Source organism: Filicampus tigris, chromosome 8, assembly GCF_054856515.1.
Source record: "Filicampus tigris isolate MCC_2025a chromosome 8, RoL_Ftig_1.0, whole genome shotgun sequence".
NCBI classification, from domain to species: domain Eukaryota; kingdom Metazoa; phylum Chordata; class Actinopteri; order Syngnathiformes; family Syngnathidae; genus Filicampus; species Filicampus tigris.
The window spans coordinates 2,942,321-2,956,465 of record NC_141224.1 but is presented as its reverse complement, the minus strand read 5'-3'; the positions used below and the strand labels follow the sequence as shown (position 1 = coordinate 2,956,465).

General features: G+C 47.1%; 1 protein-coding gene across 1 annotated transcript; it reads left to right on the top strand.

The window, feature by feature from the left end:
* The first annotated feature begins 235 nt into the window (after nt 1-235).
* On the top strand, nt 236-13,646 carry setdb1b (SET domain bifurcated histone lysine methyltransferase 1b). Its single transcript, XM_086038915.1, has 25 exons — nt 236-360; nt 1,523-1,726; nt 1,806-1,972; nt 2,420-2,463; nt 2,692-2,800; nt 4,155-4,325; nt 4,399-4,600; nt 4,671-4,744; nt 5,699-5,889; nt 6,621-6,750; nt 7,230-7,407; nt 7,776-7,892; nt 7,968-8,280; nt 8,365-8,626; nt 8,734-8,824; nt 9,688-9,804; nt 9,887-10,056; nt 10,143-10,367; nt 10,440-10,607; nt 11,441-11,565; nt 12,499-12,518; nt 12,603-12,721; nt 12,795-13,051; nt 13,180-13,268; nt 13,358-13,646. Exons 1-25 carry the CDS (start codon nt 344-346, stop codon nt 13,473-13,475), a joined length of 3,678 nt encoding a protein of 1,225 aa, XP_085895041.1. The 5' UTR covers nt 236-343; the 3' UTR covers nt 13,476-13,646.
* Nucleotides 13,647-14,145: the final 499 nt, after the last annotated feature.

Genomic DNA, 14,145 nt, shown 5'->3' with positions numbered 1-14,145 from the left:
CACATTTTATTTAATCAATGGATTTTTAAAAATATATCTTTTTTACAATTTTTAAAATTACAATTCAACGTTTTACAAATTAATGAAAAAACATTTCTAAAAAAATATTATGTTAATGGTAAAAAATAACAATTCTAAAAAAGGTTTTAAATTAATTTTATGTAGATATATAGGCAACCCTATGGGGAGGCGTATTTATTTTATTTACCTTTTTTTTTTTTTGACGCGGCGGCGAAGGCAACCCCGCCCACTCGGATGATGCCGGAAAACAAAACATGCGCTCTGCTATTCAGCTGCTAGCTTTAGCCGGTTAGCAGTCGGTGTTGACGTGAGAACACGCAAGATGGACACTGGCGACGGGTAAGTGTTGTCTCGACGGGCAAGTGTTGCTTTCCAGTCGTGCTTTCGCTGCAGCACGCTCTTTGTGACGCGGTTGAGAGTGAGATCGTGAACACGTTTGTGGGCTTTCGAGCGGTTACCTGCAGGCAGTCGCCCACCACGGCAGTTTTTCTCCGGGATAAGGCTAGGCTAACATGCTAGCCTCTTTGCTTTTGAATGGAGCCGCTTTTTGGTCTTGGTGTTCAGTCTGTTCGTTCGCCTTGCGATGAACGTCCGTTGATGTTCAAGAAGGGTGTCCGAGCACTTGAGCGCATCGCTGCTAGCTTGTTTACAGTGTTAAAAACTAAAACGCAGGACCCACTTGTAATATTTAATGTATAACGAGATCATAATTCCTCAAATACAAGCATCACACCCACACACCACGATGCATCATAACATGATTGGCAATACAATCTGCTGGGTGTAGTAGCAGCTTCAACGTACCTTTTGTTGCACCAAGGCACACATTATACATGAGAAAAATGGCCTGGTTGGTTGATCTCAAGGTACAACTCAACTCTAAAACACGATAATTGTCAAATAAATGCAACTACTTCTTAATGCTAAATTGTTAAATAAATCCGAATGTATTATTGTTTCAAATATTGCATACGGAAATGTAGTGCAAACCCCCCCCCAAAAAAAAACAAAAAAAACCCCAACAACTTCTATATCACGTTTTAACGTTGAAAAGTTCACGTTTTAACTTGATAAATTTGACATCCACATTTGATAAAACAAAACGAAGCAATTACTTCCGGTTGAGTTTTCTGGCAGAGCCTTATGTGTGGATGTGTGTCTTCTTTTTAAATGTTAAATCTTTTGAATTATCTTTTAAAATCGTTTATTTAAAAGACAAAAAAGACACTACCAACAACCTGAACCGTAAGGCATTTCTTCTTTTTGCTGAATGTGAAAGTCAAACATATCATATTGTAATGTGAAACTTAATCACGTTAAAACGTTTTAATCTGGTGTGGCAGCATTACCCTTCCGCACATAGGTACTTGCATCACAATTGAAATCTATATTTGCGAATAATTGCAAATACCTGTTTTATTTATTTGGTGACGAATGTTAGGTAGCACGCCATCACTCTTTGAGGAAAATGGTTGTTAACGTTCCAGTTGGCCTCTTTCAGAATGGAGGTGGAGGGCTGGGACTCGGCTCTGCAGGAAGAGCTGGGCGTCTCTCTGGACGAGCTGAAGGAGTGGATCGACGAGTTGGTGGAGAAAAGCGAGCTGGTGCAGAAGAAACGGACTCAGCTCAGCGAGCTGACGCAGCGGGTGGAGCAGAAGGAGCAAGAGGAGGCGGCCACCGAGAAGCTCATCAGCGAGACCAAAAAGTGAGCAGACGCGATGGGGGCGCCGGCGCTTGCCGCGTGCTGAGTGACGCCGGGTCCTCTCGTTCCTCTCGGCCCTCAGGTCGCTGGTGGAGTGCGAAAAGCTGGTGAGGGAGACGTACCAGAAGAACGGCTTGGTGTACAAGAGCAGCTCAGAGGACGAAGACGGCGGCGGAGGCCCCCTGAGTGCCGAGGTCATCGAGATAGACGATGACGACGACGACGATGACGTCATCGCTGTCGGCTGTCGTGAGTGCTTTCGCACCGTGCCCAAAACGGATGCCTCCAATGCCCATGCAAAATGCATATCGCAAAGACATGCACGCATAGCCTAGCCTTTAGTCCGCTCACTTAATGCTAGTACTAACAATGGGAAACGCCATAGGAACTGGCTATTAGCATCTGTGCTGTATTGTGATAGCCTTTTAAGCAATTCATTTAATTGGGGACAGATCATTTCAGATGCGAGTGTTTAAATTTATGCATGTGGTTATGAAATGTTTTTGTGTCTCTATTACTGCCCCCAATTTAACTGTTATCTCATGACACCACTGTATGCAAAACGATTTTGTCCGTTTTTATAAATTGGCAATGTTTAGACAGATGAGGAAATCTCTACAAAGCCTTCAGTTTGTCCCCCATCAAGCTTCATCTGCGATTCATGCCTTGTTTCTCGTCTTCTTCTCTGCATGTCAGTGGTCCCGCCGCAGAATCCCGTCATCACGATCCAAGAGCCAATGGTAAGCGCCCTGGAGACTTTGACAATTTTGGACAAAGCTGTGAGCGGGAATATTGTTTGCCCCGGCCTGGGCTACCAACCGGTCCGGGCTGTACCCCGTCCAGGGTGTACCCCACAGTCAGCTGGGATAAGCTCCAGCTCACCCGTGACAAAAACGAAAGGATATTGACGTGTACGTGGACACGGCCTCACTGTGGCATAATGCTGATGCTGTTGCTGTTGGATTCAGGATACCGCCAGTGCGCTAAGGAAAACTGCTGAGCAGGTCAACAAATTGGTCCAAATAGTCACCAGGCCTTCGCCAGGGGCCCCCGTGCCCAGGTCGCCGGCACAGTCAGGTGGGTGCGCTCGTATGTGTGCGTGATGCTGACGTGCTTCCACACCGTAGCAAATCAAAGGAATAAATCCACCAAAAATATGAGTCCGACCAACAGGTGCAAGCCAATCAGAGGTGTAGAAGGGCGGGTCTTGTCTACTGAGAGTGTGACGACAAATCCCTAAATGGGAGCTAAATGTATTAACGTGGTAAAAACGCAGCATTGAAAAAAAGTTTTATAAAGCTCCCTGAAAAAGGCAGAAATGCAAAGTTGCGCTGGGGGGAAAAAAATCGATTAAGCCGAGCTCAAAACCCAAGTAAAAACTCCAACTCTGTCAGGCGGCGCCGACAAGCAGCATGTCAGGCGCCGCACAGCAGACGGAAGGCCGTCTGTGACGCACGTCAGATTAAATCCTCTTTACCCGTTTGAATCAAGAAATATCCGAGTCTGGATGTGCACTTTACCACGTTCACTTCACGTTCATCCAACTTCGCTAGCACTATTTGGTTTTCAGGAAGGACTGTGTGTGCACATCCCTGGAAAAAGAAAAAAAAATCAGGTGCAGAGATTTCTCTCTCTTTAAGCCATGCACACACATGGCAGAGCTCAAAACAAAACTTCTTTGTGAAGCAGTTTTGTGAATCAATGACTTCATTTTTAGGAGCAACTTTTATTTAGTTTTTTTGGTAGATTTACCCCAGGGACCTGAAGCAAAAGGTTTTATTAATAAAAAAAACAATACAACAAAAGAATTCCTCTTTTGTTATATAATCATCGTTTTTTATTTCATAAATTCACATTGTGCATAGCAGCAAACTGTATTTTCACAAAGATAAGTTGATAAAAAAAAAATGTAAAAAGACGATCTACTTCAATGTAATGTCATTTTGAGAACATTTACTGTGCAGACCTCAAAAGTCAAAAACTCAGGAAATCTTTTGTGCAAAATAAATAACATTACTCCTATTATAAATATTTTATACTATATGAATATACTTTGAACCTTTGGCTAACGTAAGGTGTAGCGGACCTTAATTCAATCAGTTTCCAGTTCAGGTTAGCAGGTCTAAATTACTCTCCAGAGTCTGGCCGCTTTTCAATTTACCTGCTAATTTGCTGTGCAAAGTTGGATATGCTTTACTTAATGCGGTCCCAACCACACTCCTTTGAAAAGTGGACTCGATCACCTAAGCACTTCATTCCGGTTTTAAACGCGCAAACCGGGTCAGTCTTCGGTTATCTTAGAAATTAGCATGGCTTGTAGCTTAGCCACGGAAGCTTGAACACCTCTCACTTTCTCTCTCTCTCGCTCGATCTGTCATATTTCCACTTAGCATATTTGCCAGCACGTTTCGCAATCCCCCCCATCCTGCAGGTACTTATCCCACGCCGCCAGCCGTGATCGTGTCTCAGATCAGCACTCAGCCCATGAGCCACCTCAGCCCCAAGAAGAGAGAAGACGAGCTGCAAGTGGGCATGAACATTCTGGGCAAGAAACGCATGAAGACCTGGCACAAGGGCACCCTGGTTGCCATCAACGCCGTCGGTGCGCGACGCTTGCCGTTTGACAACCTTCAAAGTGTGCAAATTACCGACTGTGTTGTTGTGCGCACCTTCAGGCCCAAATTGCTTCAAGTACAAAGTCAAGTTCGACAAAGGCAAGAGTCTGCTCTCGGGGAACCACGTGGCCTTCGACTACAACCCCACCCTGGAGAGTCTGTTTGTGGGGGCCCGCGTGGTGGCCAAATACAAGGACAGCCACCAAATGTGGCTGTACGCCGGCATCGTGGCCGAGATGCCCACCACCAAGAATCAGATGAGGTGCGGTGCCGGACGAGGTCCCAGAGAGGTTGAAGGAGCGCCGTCGCCTGACGTTGCGTTTGTCTGGCAGGTTCTTGATCTTCTTTGACGACGGCTACGCTTCCTACGTCAACCTACCGGACCTCTTCCCTGTCTGCAGACCACGTAAGGCTCCATTCTGCTCTTGATGCACCAATTCGCTTCCAGTTAGCAATCATTTTGATCATGGCTCAATCTGTCAATTATTATTCTTTCATTCAACCATGTTTTCATTTCCATCCCTTTACTGACATTATTTGAAATTGACAGCGCAAAAAAAAAGCACAAACATAAATTGATATATTGAAATATGATCCAATTACTAGTTGAGTCCGTGCCATGAAAACCTCATGCCTGTTTTTTCCTCCCGAGAGGGATTTTTTTACATCCTAAACAAATTATGTTTCTTCAATAATATTGAGAATTCTTAACTCATTCACTGCCAGACATTTTCAGACCCTCTTTTACCCTAAAATTTCAAAAAAAATTGAAATAAAATATAAATAAATTCCTGGGATTGAAAAGACAAATAAATTTGTCAATGGCAGTGAATGAGTTAATCCTTATTAATTGAAAAAATAAAGTGAAAAAAAATGAACTAGTAAAAATGAGGCTTTGGTACAAACTTGTAAATTAATGTGGCTCTTTTACCATCTTTGCTGTTGCTAAATATTGTTTTTCTTTTTTGTTTTGCATAATGGCATCTATATGAATGTGAATTGCAATACAATCTAATAATTTGAGTATGTACAAAAATGCTTTAAATGACTTTTCCAATATTTGTAAAAGCTTGACCGTTTATGCTATTGTGGAGTTCCTTAAAAAGTGGAGCAATGGGACCTTCAAAAGAGTACTGACTGAAATCCCTTGACAATGCTACCCCTGATAGTAACTTTTTCAAAATTGTTGTTTATTATCGTTAACTAATTGCTAGAACGGCGCAGGCAGCCATTCCAACAAGATCTCATGGACTTCCTTTTCCTTTTTTAGCATTCGTATTGCTTGCATTTGGTGAATGTCTTCACAATCCTGTCGAGAATGTCTGCTACCAGAACCAATGAAGTTTGATTCAATTGGCAGTGAAGCGTACGTGGGAGGACATTGAGGACGCATCGTGCCGAGACTTTATTGAGGAATACATCACGGCGTACCCCAGCAGGCCCATGGTGCTCCTCAAAGTCGGCCAGATCATCAAAACCGAGTGGGAGGGAACCTGGTGGAAGAGTAAAGTCGAGGAAGTGGACGGCAGCTTGGTCAAGATCCTTTTTCTGGTACAAAGAAACCTCACTCCAATCACATGATGCCGCCAACACTGAAACCACATTGGGTTGCAAAAGTCTGCACGCCCCAGTCTAATCGCCAGGTTTGTCGAGGTGTCAAAAAAGTTAGAGTAAGATCAATCATTTCAAAACGTTTGCCACCATTAATTTGACCCGGAAGCTGTAAAACCCAATTGAAGAAAATAACTGAAATTGTTTTGCGAAGTACAAATCAACAACTGAGAAAATGTGGTGTGTCCAGAATGAACCGATCGCATTCAAAGTCGCGTTAAATGGGAGTCAGTGCACACCTTCCACCATTTAAAATGCCTTTGATTAAGCCCAAATTAAGTTCAAATGTTCTACGGTGCTTTTCTTGACCTTTCTGTAGCCAAGTCAAGTCACGATCCGCAGAGAGCTTCCACAGTATTGTTCAACGGTATCAGTCAGGGCAAGGCCACAAATCATAAGTCATACTGTTTTACAATCATTTGAAGGTTTTTTTTTAACCAAATTTTCTATAGGCCATATCGCACAAAGCTTTTTTTTTTTTTTTTTTTCAAAACTCAATTCCTGCAGATTCTATGATCTGATTTTGAAATGATTTATCTTGGTCTCATTTTTTTGACATCTCGAAAACTTTTTTTTAAAGCAATTGAGCAGGGGTGTGTAGACTTTTTCTATCCACTGTACATTAATTGATTTGGTGAAAAAGTTGCTCAGCCGCATTTGCTGCGCATCAGGATGACAAGAGGAGTGAGTGGATCTACCGCGGTTCCACCAGGTTGGAGCCGATGTTCAACTTGAAGATGACCACCGCCAACACGCAGGAGAAGAAGCTGGCCGGCCAGCTGAGGACACGCCCCAATATGGGTAACACCCGCAGCGCCTTACACGTCCTCAAATGATGACGTGACTGATATTGTAATTCTCACTTTTGATCGACTCTGTCAGACAGGTGTTCATATCATTTAACGCTTCATCATTAGCTCAATGCTAACAAACAATGCAAACCACCATAGAGGGGCTAATGAATAGCATCGGTGTCATCGTGGCCTGATAACCCTTTCAGCAAAACGGATATTTGAACACAAACGGTGGAGCAACGTTTGCATTGGCTCAGTATATCCATATGTCTCTATTACTGCCCCCAGGTGGCCAACGCGTGTATGCTAGAAGGTGCAATGCAACATCCATTGAATTGAAAAATGTGGGGAAAATGTTTTAAAATGCTTTACCTTCAAATGACTTATGTTTCCACTTTGTTTTTATTAAGTATGATATTACATAGTGCTATTTTTCTTCCTCAGAACGGCTGTATTAGCAAAATTGTTTCTTGTGTTGCTCTCTAGGTGCACTGAGAAGTAAAGGCCCAGTAGTCCAGTACACCAGCGACGGCCATGTTGGCGCCGCTCCCATTGGAGCTTCTCCCATCAAGCCGGCACCCCCCCAGGGTGTGCTGCTACCTCAAATCCAGCCGGCGCCAAGCACTCCGTCAAGCAGTCACCTCACCCAGTCGCCACGTTCTGAGTATGTTGAATTACTGCCCGACCCAGGTGGCATATTTGGGGCTGATGCAGATAGCCGGCCAAACAGGAAGTCCTCCATTCACGAACGGGTTTTCTTCCGACGCTGGCGATCTAACCCGAATTCCCGCGAACGTCGGATTTCACCGTTAAAGTTGAAATTTACGTCAAAATACTTAGTAGCGAAAAAAAAAAGAAAAAGAATGCATTCATTCGTAATTGGAGGACCTCCTGTATTGGGGCTTCCTGTAGTGTTAATGCCTCAGTTAGATACTGACCCATGTCGATCGATCGATGAGCTGTAATCGTTTCAGTCAGTCAATCAGTTTGGCAGTAATTGTAAGAGGTTGTTTTTCTCTCCGCGCTCCATAGAAGCAGCAAACATCAGATGGCCAAGAAGAGCACTTCTCCGTTTGTTCCCGGCGTCGGCGGCACCCATGCCTCCAAAGTCATGCAGTCGCTCGCCGGCAGCCCCGGCAACGTGCCAAGGTGAGACGCCCGCCGCCGCACACTGGCGACAAGCAGCAGCGTGCTGATGAGACGCTCGTCTTCTCTGGGTGACAGAATGATCAGTCCCGCAATGAACGCCACGCCGGTTCAGTTGTATCCCAAAGTGGTGACGGCTCCCGCCACCCCGCCCGCCGCGGCCCACCCGCCGACCCACCCGCCGGCCCACCCGCCGGCCACCATCCCGCACCAGCCGTCGTACCGGGCCCCCACCGACCGCATCTTCTACATGGAGCACCTCTGCCAGCCGGCCTGCTTGAACCGCGTTCGGCCGGCCCAGCGCGACGTGCACCGGGGCAAGAACCCTCTCCTCATACCGCTGCTGTACGACTTCAGACGCATGACGGGCCGGCGCAAAGTCAACCGCAAGGTGAGCGCCGCGCCGAGGGACGCGGGGGCGTGGCCGGCCAGTTGGTGCTGAACATGTGCGGGTCTCCCCCCCCCTCCCCCACAGATGACCTTCCATGTGATCTACAAGGCCCCGTGCGGCCTCTGCCTCCGTAACATGGCCGAGATCCAGCGCTACCTCTTCCAGACCACCTGCGACTTCATCTTCTTGGAGATGTTCTGCCTGGACCCCTACGTGCTGGTGGACCGCAACTTCCAGCCGCTCAGGCCCTTCTATTACATCCCAGACATCACCGGAGGGAACGAGGACATCCCGCTCTCATGCGTCAACGAGATCGATTCCACGCCGCCCCCTAAAGTTGCCTACAGTAAGCACGCAATGGATACGGATGAGCGCGTATTGATTCTGCCTTCAGGTTGGCAACTGTAAATGAGATCGGAGTGATGGATGAAAGTTGTTCTCCCCGCTTTCAAGGCAAAGAGCGCATTCCTGAGGACGGGGTCTTCATCAACACAAGTCCGGACTTCCTGGTTGGATGCGATTGCACGGATGGCTGTCAGGACAAGTGAGCCAAGTTGCACTTCCATCCGGCCGTTTTTCAAATCTCGCTCACCTTCCTGTGTGGCGTTTGCATGTTTTTGAGTTTTTCTCCGGGTACGTCGGCGTCCTCCCACTCTCTAAGAATGCGTGTTAGGCCTGGACACAAAAGCCAGTCTGGCTCTTTTTGTCCCGATTTTGCCCCTTCTCGACCTAGGGTGACAAACGGCAGACTTAAGTCTTATAAGATTGTCCTGACGACTGTCCCAATGTGAGTAATGAAATCGGGCATCGATTGCTAACGCTAGCGCTAACTCAGAGCCATGACGCCATTACACACAATGCTTCTGTTTACATCACGGATTACCACTACTGCGCATATGCGATGCAGAGAAGCCAGCCGCCGGATGCGACCACAACGGCAAATAGTTATATATATAAATAAACGACACGTCCACTATTAAAATGAACTGTCGCCGATTTTGAGCGTTGACATTTCTCGTGTTAGTAATCTAATCTTGCCAGTTCTAGTGTCAAGTAAGTTACCCAATGTGCGTATGCCGTTTGTTTACAGCTGGTTAACATGGCGTTGCGAATCGATTCTTTTATTTATTTTTTTTTACATCGATGCATATTTGAAGCATTTATATGGATATAGAATCGATTTTCGATAAAGCGTTACATCCCTAGACCTGGTTGGTCATGACCTGAGCAACTGTGATTTCATTTTTACAGCTGGGCCTGACGCACCGATCCGCCTGTGACGGATGCCCATTTTGTAGGCGATAAACGGGAAACTTAAAAAAATAATCAGACTAAGCATAGTCGGGAGCCCATTTTTGTTCCATCTTTCACGCCTCCCCCCCCCTCCCCTTTTGTGTTTGGTTGCAGGTCCAAATGTTCTTGCCACCAGCTGACTCTGCAGGCGACCGGTTGCACTCCGGGCGGACAGATCAACCCAAACGCCGGCTTTCTGAACAAGCGTCTGGAGGAGTGCCTCCCCACAGGGTCGGAAATTTGCACGCGAGCGGACGGCGAGGTTCCCCATCACACAATGACTGACTGGCTGTCCTTTCCCACTGCCGCTCAGCATCTACGAGTGTAATAAGCGCTGCAAGTGTTGCTCTCAAATGTGCACCAACCGCCTGGTGCAGCACGGCCTGCAGGTGCGTCTTCAGCTCTTCAAGACCCAAAACAAAGGCTGGGGCATCCGCTGCCTGGACGACGTGGCCAAGGGCTCCTTCGTCTGCATCTACGCCGGTACGTCGCGTCTTGCTTTCACGCCGCAAGCGCAGGCAACCACCGGGCTCCTGTTTTATTCCAAAGTGGCCGCTTGACCTCTTCAGGCAAAATCCTGACGGACGACTTTGCCGACAAAGAAGGCTTGGAGATGGGCGACGAGTATTTTGCCAACCTGGACCACATCGAGAGCGTGGAGAACTTCAAGGAGGGCTACGAGAGCGAGGCCCACTGCTCCGACAGCGAGGGCAGCGGCGTGGACATGTCCAGGTTGAAAATCCAGCCGTCTGCCTTGGTGTCAGCCAACTCCTTTGGACGGCAGGCCAAAAAGGGTGAATGACGCCCCCCGCCGGCGCCACCGGGGCCCGTCACAGCAGTCGTTCATTCATTCGTTCTGCCCGCAGCCGACAGCTCCAGGTCGTCCGAGGAAAGCAACGAGGAGGAAGATAAGGAATCCAAGAGTGACGAGAGCGACAGTTCGGACGACACGTTTGTCAAGGACACCTACTTCAGCAGCAGCTCTGTGTGGAGGAGTTACACCACACGTGGACAAGCCAAAGGCCACAAGGAAGGTGAGCTTGCCCAGCCTCCAAACTTGCAGCGTTCTGCCCCGTCGTTTACGTTGGGAGGCTTTCCCCGAAGGACAAGGACAAGACTCTGCCGCTGTCAGTTGGCAAAATGGGGTCACGTGGCGGCTGCAAATGACCAAAACCCACAAATAATCGAGGGGTCTGTAATTGCGCACAGATGCCACAAGATGGCGGCAAAGCACGTGAAATGGAGAGGATCATAAAGCATCAACAACATGTTTCTAGCATGTACGCAATCATGAACCCATGTCGCATAAACAACTGAATTCCGCAATTTTTTCACTTTGGCCTTCAAACACAGTAAGAAATGTTGTGAGGGAATACAGGGAAATGGACAAGTCATGGGCTCCAAGTAGCTGCATCGGGAGAGAAGCAGAAACTTACTTTCAATGTCACTTTTTGACTTTGCAAAAGGTGCGTTCGACAGGACATCGGAAAACGCAGATCGTCCATCCATGCATCCATTTTCGGAACCGCTTATTCTCGTTCGGGCAGTTGCACGCCACCGACGCTCACTCATCGGTCGAGCGTCGTTTGAGCATGCGCGGCTGGAAAGAACTAAAAGACACACACGTGCTAAGCTTAGCCTGTTGATGTGCACCAATCGTCTCCGTACCGCCACCGGCATACTCGTCGGAAATACGGGAGACACGCCTCCGCTGTTGTTGTCGCCGTCGAGGTAACGATCAAACAAAAGGGACACGCCCGAGTGAACACTTCTTACTTGTATGCGCCGCCTCTCCAGGCCCGATTGTGGCGTTTGAATTCATGCTGAGATCAACATTTGTCTGGTGAACGTTTGCCTCCTTCCTCAGGGAGCCACGACGACAAAGACGGGAATCCCGCGGTGGCCAAAGGTGACGACAAGTCGCCGCCTGTGCCCGAGGAGACGGGAAAAAGCAAAGTGGCTTCCTGGCTCACTAGCCAGGGAATCAAGAAGGTGAGTCAACACCAGAGATGATGATGATGATGATGATGATGATGATGCAGACTCTGGAGTCGTTATTCATTCAACAATGTTTTCTTATTGTGCTCGTCCAACTGCACTGCAACCATAGTGACACTTTTCAATATGAAATGAGGAGACGGGCAAAAGTGGAGTCCAATGTCAGAGTAGTAGTTCCCTTGCTTGGTGACACGGTAGCCGCGTTTACATTGCGCAAGATGGAGTTCATTTAGCACAGTAGTTTCGTCGAACACTTTGATTGAAGCGACGTCTTGAGTAAAAACAATTTCTAAGTGGTTTGCAACCAGTTCTCCCGTCGCAGGCGAGCTCTGGTAAGACGCCGCCGTTTTCAAGTACGTAAACGGCGACGTCACGACGCATTTGCGAGACGCGCATGCGCAGGCCAGACGCAGCTTGGCTGTTCCGATTCGAAGTGTTTCCATGACGCCCGTTCGAATTGGCAAAAGGAATATACCTTAGCACCCCTGTAAATCCCAATGGAATTGCATTTGGATTCAGACTTTTTATTCCCATTGAGGTGTTTGTACGGAGCATTTTCATTCCGTTTGGTCATTCGGTTTCATTCGAATAGGAATCAAACAAGGCTCCTTGGAAACCCGGCTGATGACACGTCACAGCTTGCAGTTATTTTATTTGAATCAAATATTGTTCAAAAACACAAATTCTTCTGGCGCGTGCGCCGAAAAAAATGGTGCGTTGAATTTACTCCATTTTATTTTCTTAAGTGCTTGCACTTGATAAAATCCAGGTCTATTTTTGAAGTAGGTGCATCATCTATTTAACAAATGTATCCGGATCCAGATGATTTCATTCAGTGAAATAAAATGGAGTCAATTCAAGAAAAACTTTGTTTAGTGTGGCATCTTTTGCCATTTGAATCCTGATCCTTTTCTGCTTCCGTCACAGGACGCTGGAGACGGCAAGAGGTGCGTCGCCGCTTACCACTTGCAATCAAACGTAACAATCAAACGGCAACATGCAAATCCTCACGCGCTCCTTTTGACTCGCAGCCAAGTGAAGCCCGACACGGCCAAAAAGCAGGACGTGACCACTCTCTCGGACAGCGACGACGTCCAGACCATCAGCTCCGGATCCGACGACAACAAGGAGAAAGACAAAGCCGCCCCGGGTGCGAAAAGGGAGAAACTAGCCGCATGCTTTCTGACCTGCTCCTAGCTTGAGCTTCTCAACCTTTCCTTCAGGCGTGGTCAAGAAACAGGTGGCCGTCAAATCCACTCGCGGCATCGCGCTCAAGACGGGCCACGGCATGAGGGTGAAGACGGGCGCGCCCGGAGGTGGCGCGTCACAGGGCGGGCCCGGAGGCAAGTCGGGCCAGCAGGGCCCGGCGGGCGGCGGCGGGGAGAGCGGCCCTAAAAACACGCGACAATTCTTCGACGGCGAAGAGTCGTGTTACATCATCGACGCCAAGCTGGAGGGAAACCTCGGACGCTACCTCAACGTGAGTGAGCTCAAGCAAATTGTTTCGCCCGACGGTGATCATGCGATCGCCCTCACGTCCGGGTCCTCTCTTTATTTTTTTAATTAATTAATTAATTTATTTATTTATTTATTTTTTCTGCACTACAGCACAGCTGCAGTCCCAACCTGTTTGTCCAGAACGTCTTTGTGGACACGCACGACTTGAGGTTCCCCTGGGTGGCTTTTTTTGCCAGCAAGTGAGTTTGGAATTAACATGATGTTAGTCTTGCATTTGTTTGCAAGTGGTGTATTTGATTTCTTTTTTTTTTTTTTAATCCCAACGCAGACGTATCCGGGCGGGCACGGAGCTGACGTGGGACTACAACTACGAGGTGGGCAGCGTGGAGGGCAAAGTGCTGCTGTGCTGCTGCGGCTCCACCGAGTGTCGAGGGAGACTCCTGTGACCTAACTGCTCCTTGAAAACGAAACAAAAAGCTGGAACGTGTTTGTTGTCTTTTAAGTTAGAATGTCGTTAGTTATTTTACATTGTTGTTGTTTTTTTTATATGCATTCATTTCATTTTATCCAAAGAAGATTGGTTTACATTTGAATAAAATGTGCTTTTCTTGAAGGAACCACCGCGCCAGGCTGACTTTATTTTATTTTAGTTTTTTGCAACTTCAGGAGGAAGGTAGGACTGCACACAATTCATCGATTCTTATCAATTAGTTTGAGTTCATTGCTCAAGTCGGTTTTTGCTAATCACTTTGTACACACACTGCAGGCATGCCAAAATCACATGTACTGTCTCAAGTGAAGGAAACACGAGAAGTGACTTGTTGTACTGGCCGGTGTGCAAATGTTCGGCCACCTGGATTGAGACCTGGGCTGAGATTTTCATTTTTCTGCTACATTTGAATGATGACAGATGGATTCTGGTGACTGACCAAAGACGTTCATTCCAGCTAGCTGAAACGTTCTTGTGCAACAGAAGCGTTTTTTTTTTCTCCACGTTGTTTTCCAGATGACAAAGGGACTCCATAGAAAGCTATCAGTCGAGCTCAACATTGCCATTGCTCATTTAGCCCTTGCTAATTTTGCTAAAAGAGAGATTTATCGACGTGGTTGGATTTT

Coding starts and splice junctions, on each gene's coding strand:
- setdb1b (XM_086038915.1), top strand. Junction 4,601..4,670: donor ACCACCAAGAATCAGATGAG/GTGCGGTGCCGG, acceptor TTTGTCTGGCAG/GTTCTTGATCTTCTTTGACG. Junction 12,722..12,794: donor GAAAGACAAAGCCGCCCCGG/GTGCGAAAAGGG, acceptor CCTTTCCTTCAG/GCGTGGTCAAGAAACAGGTG.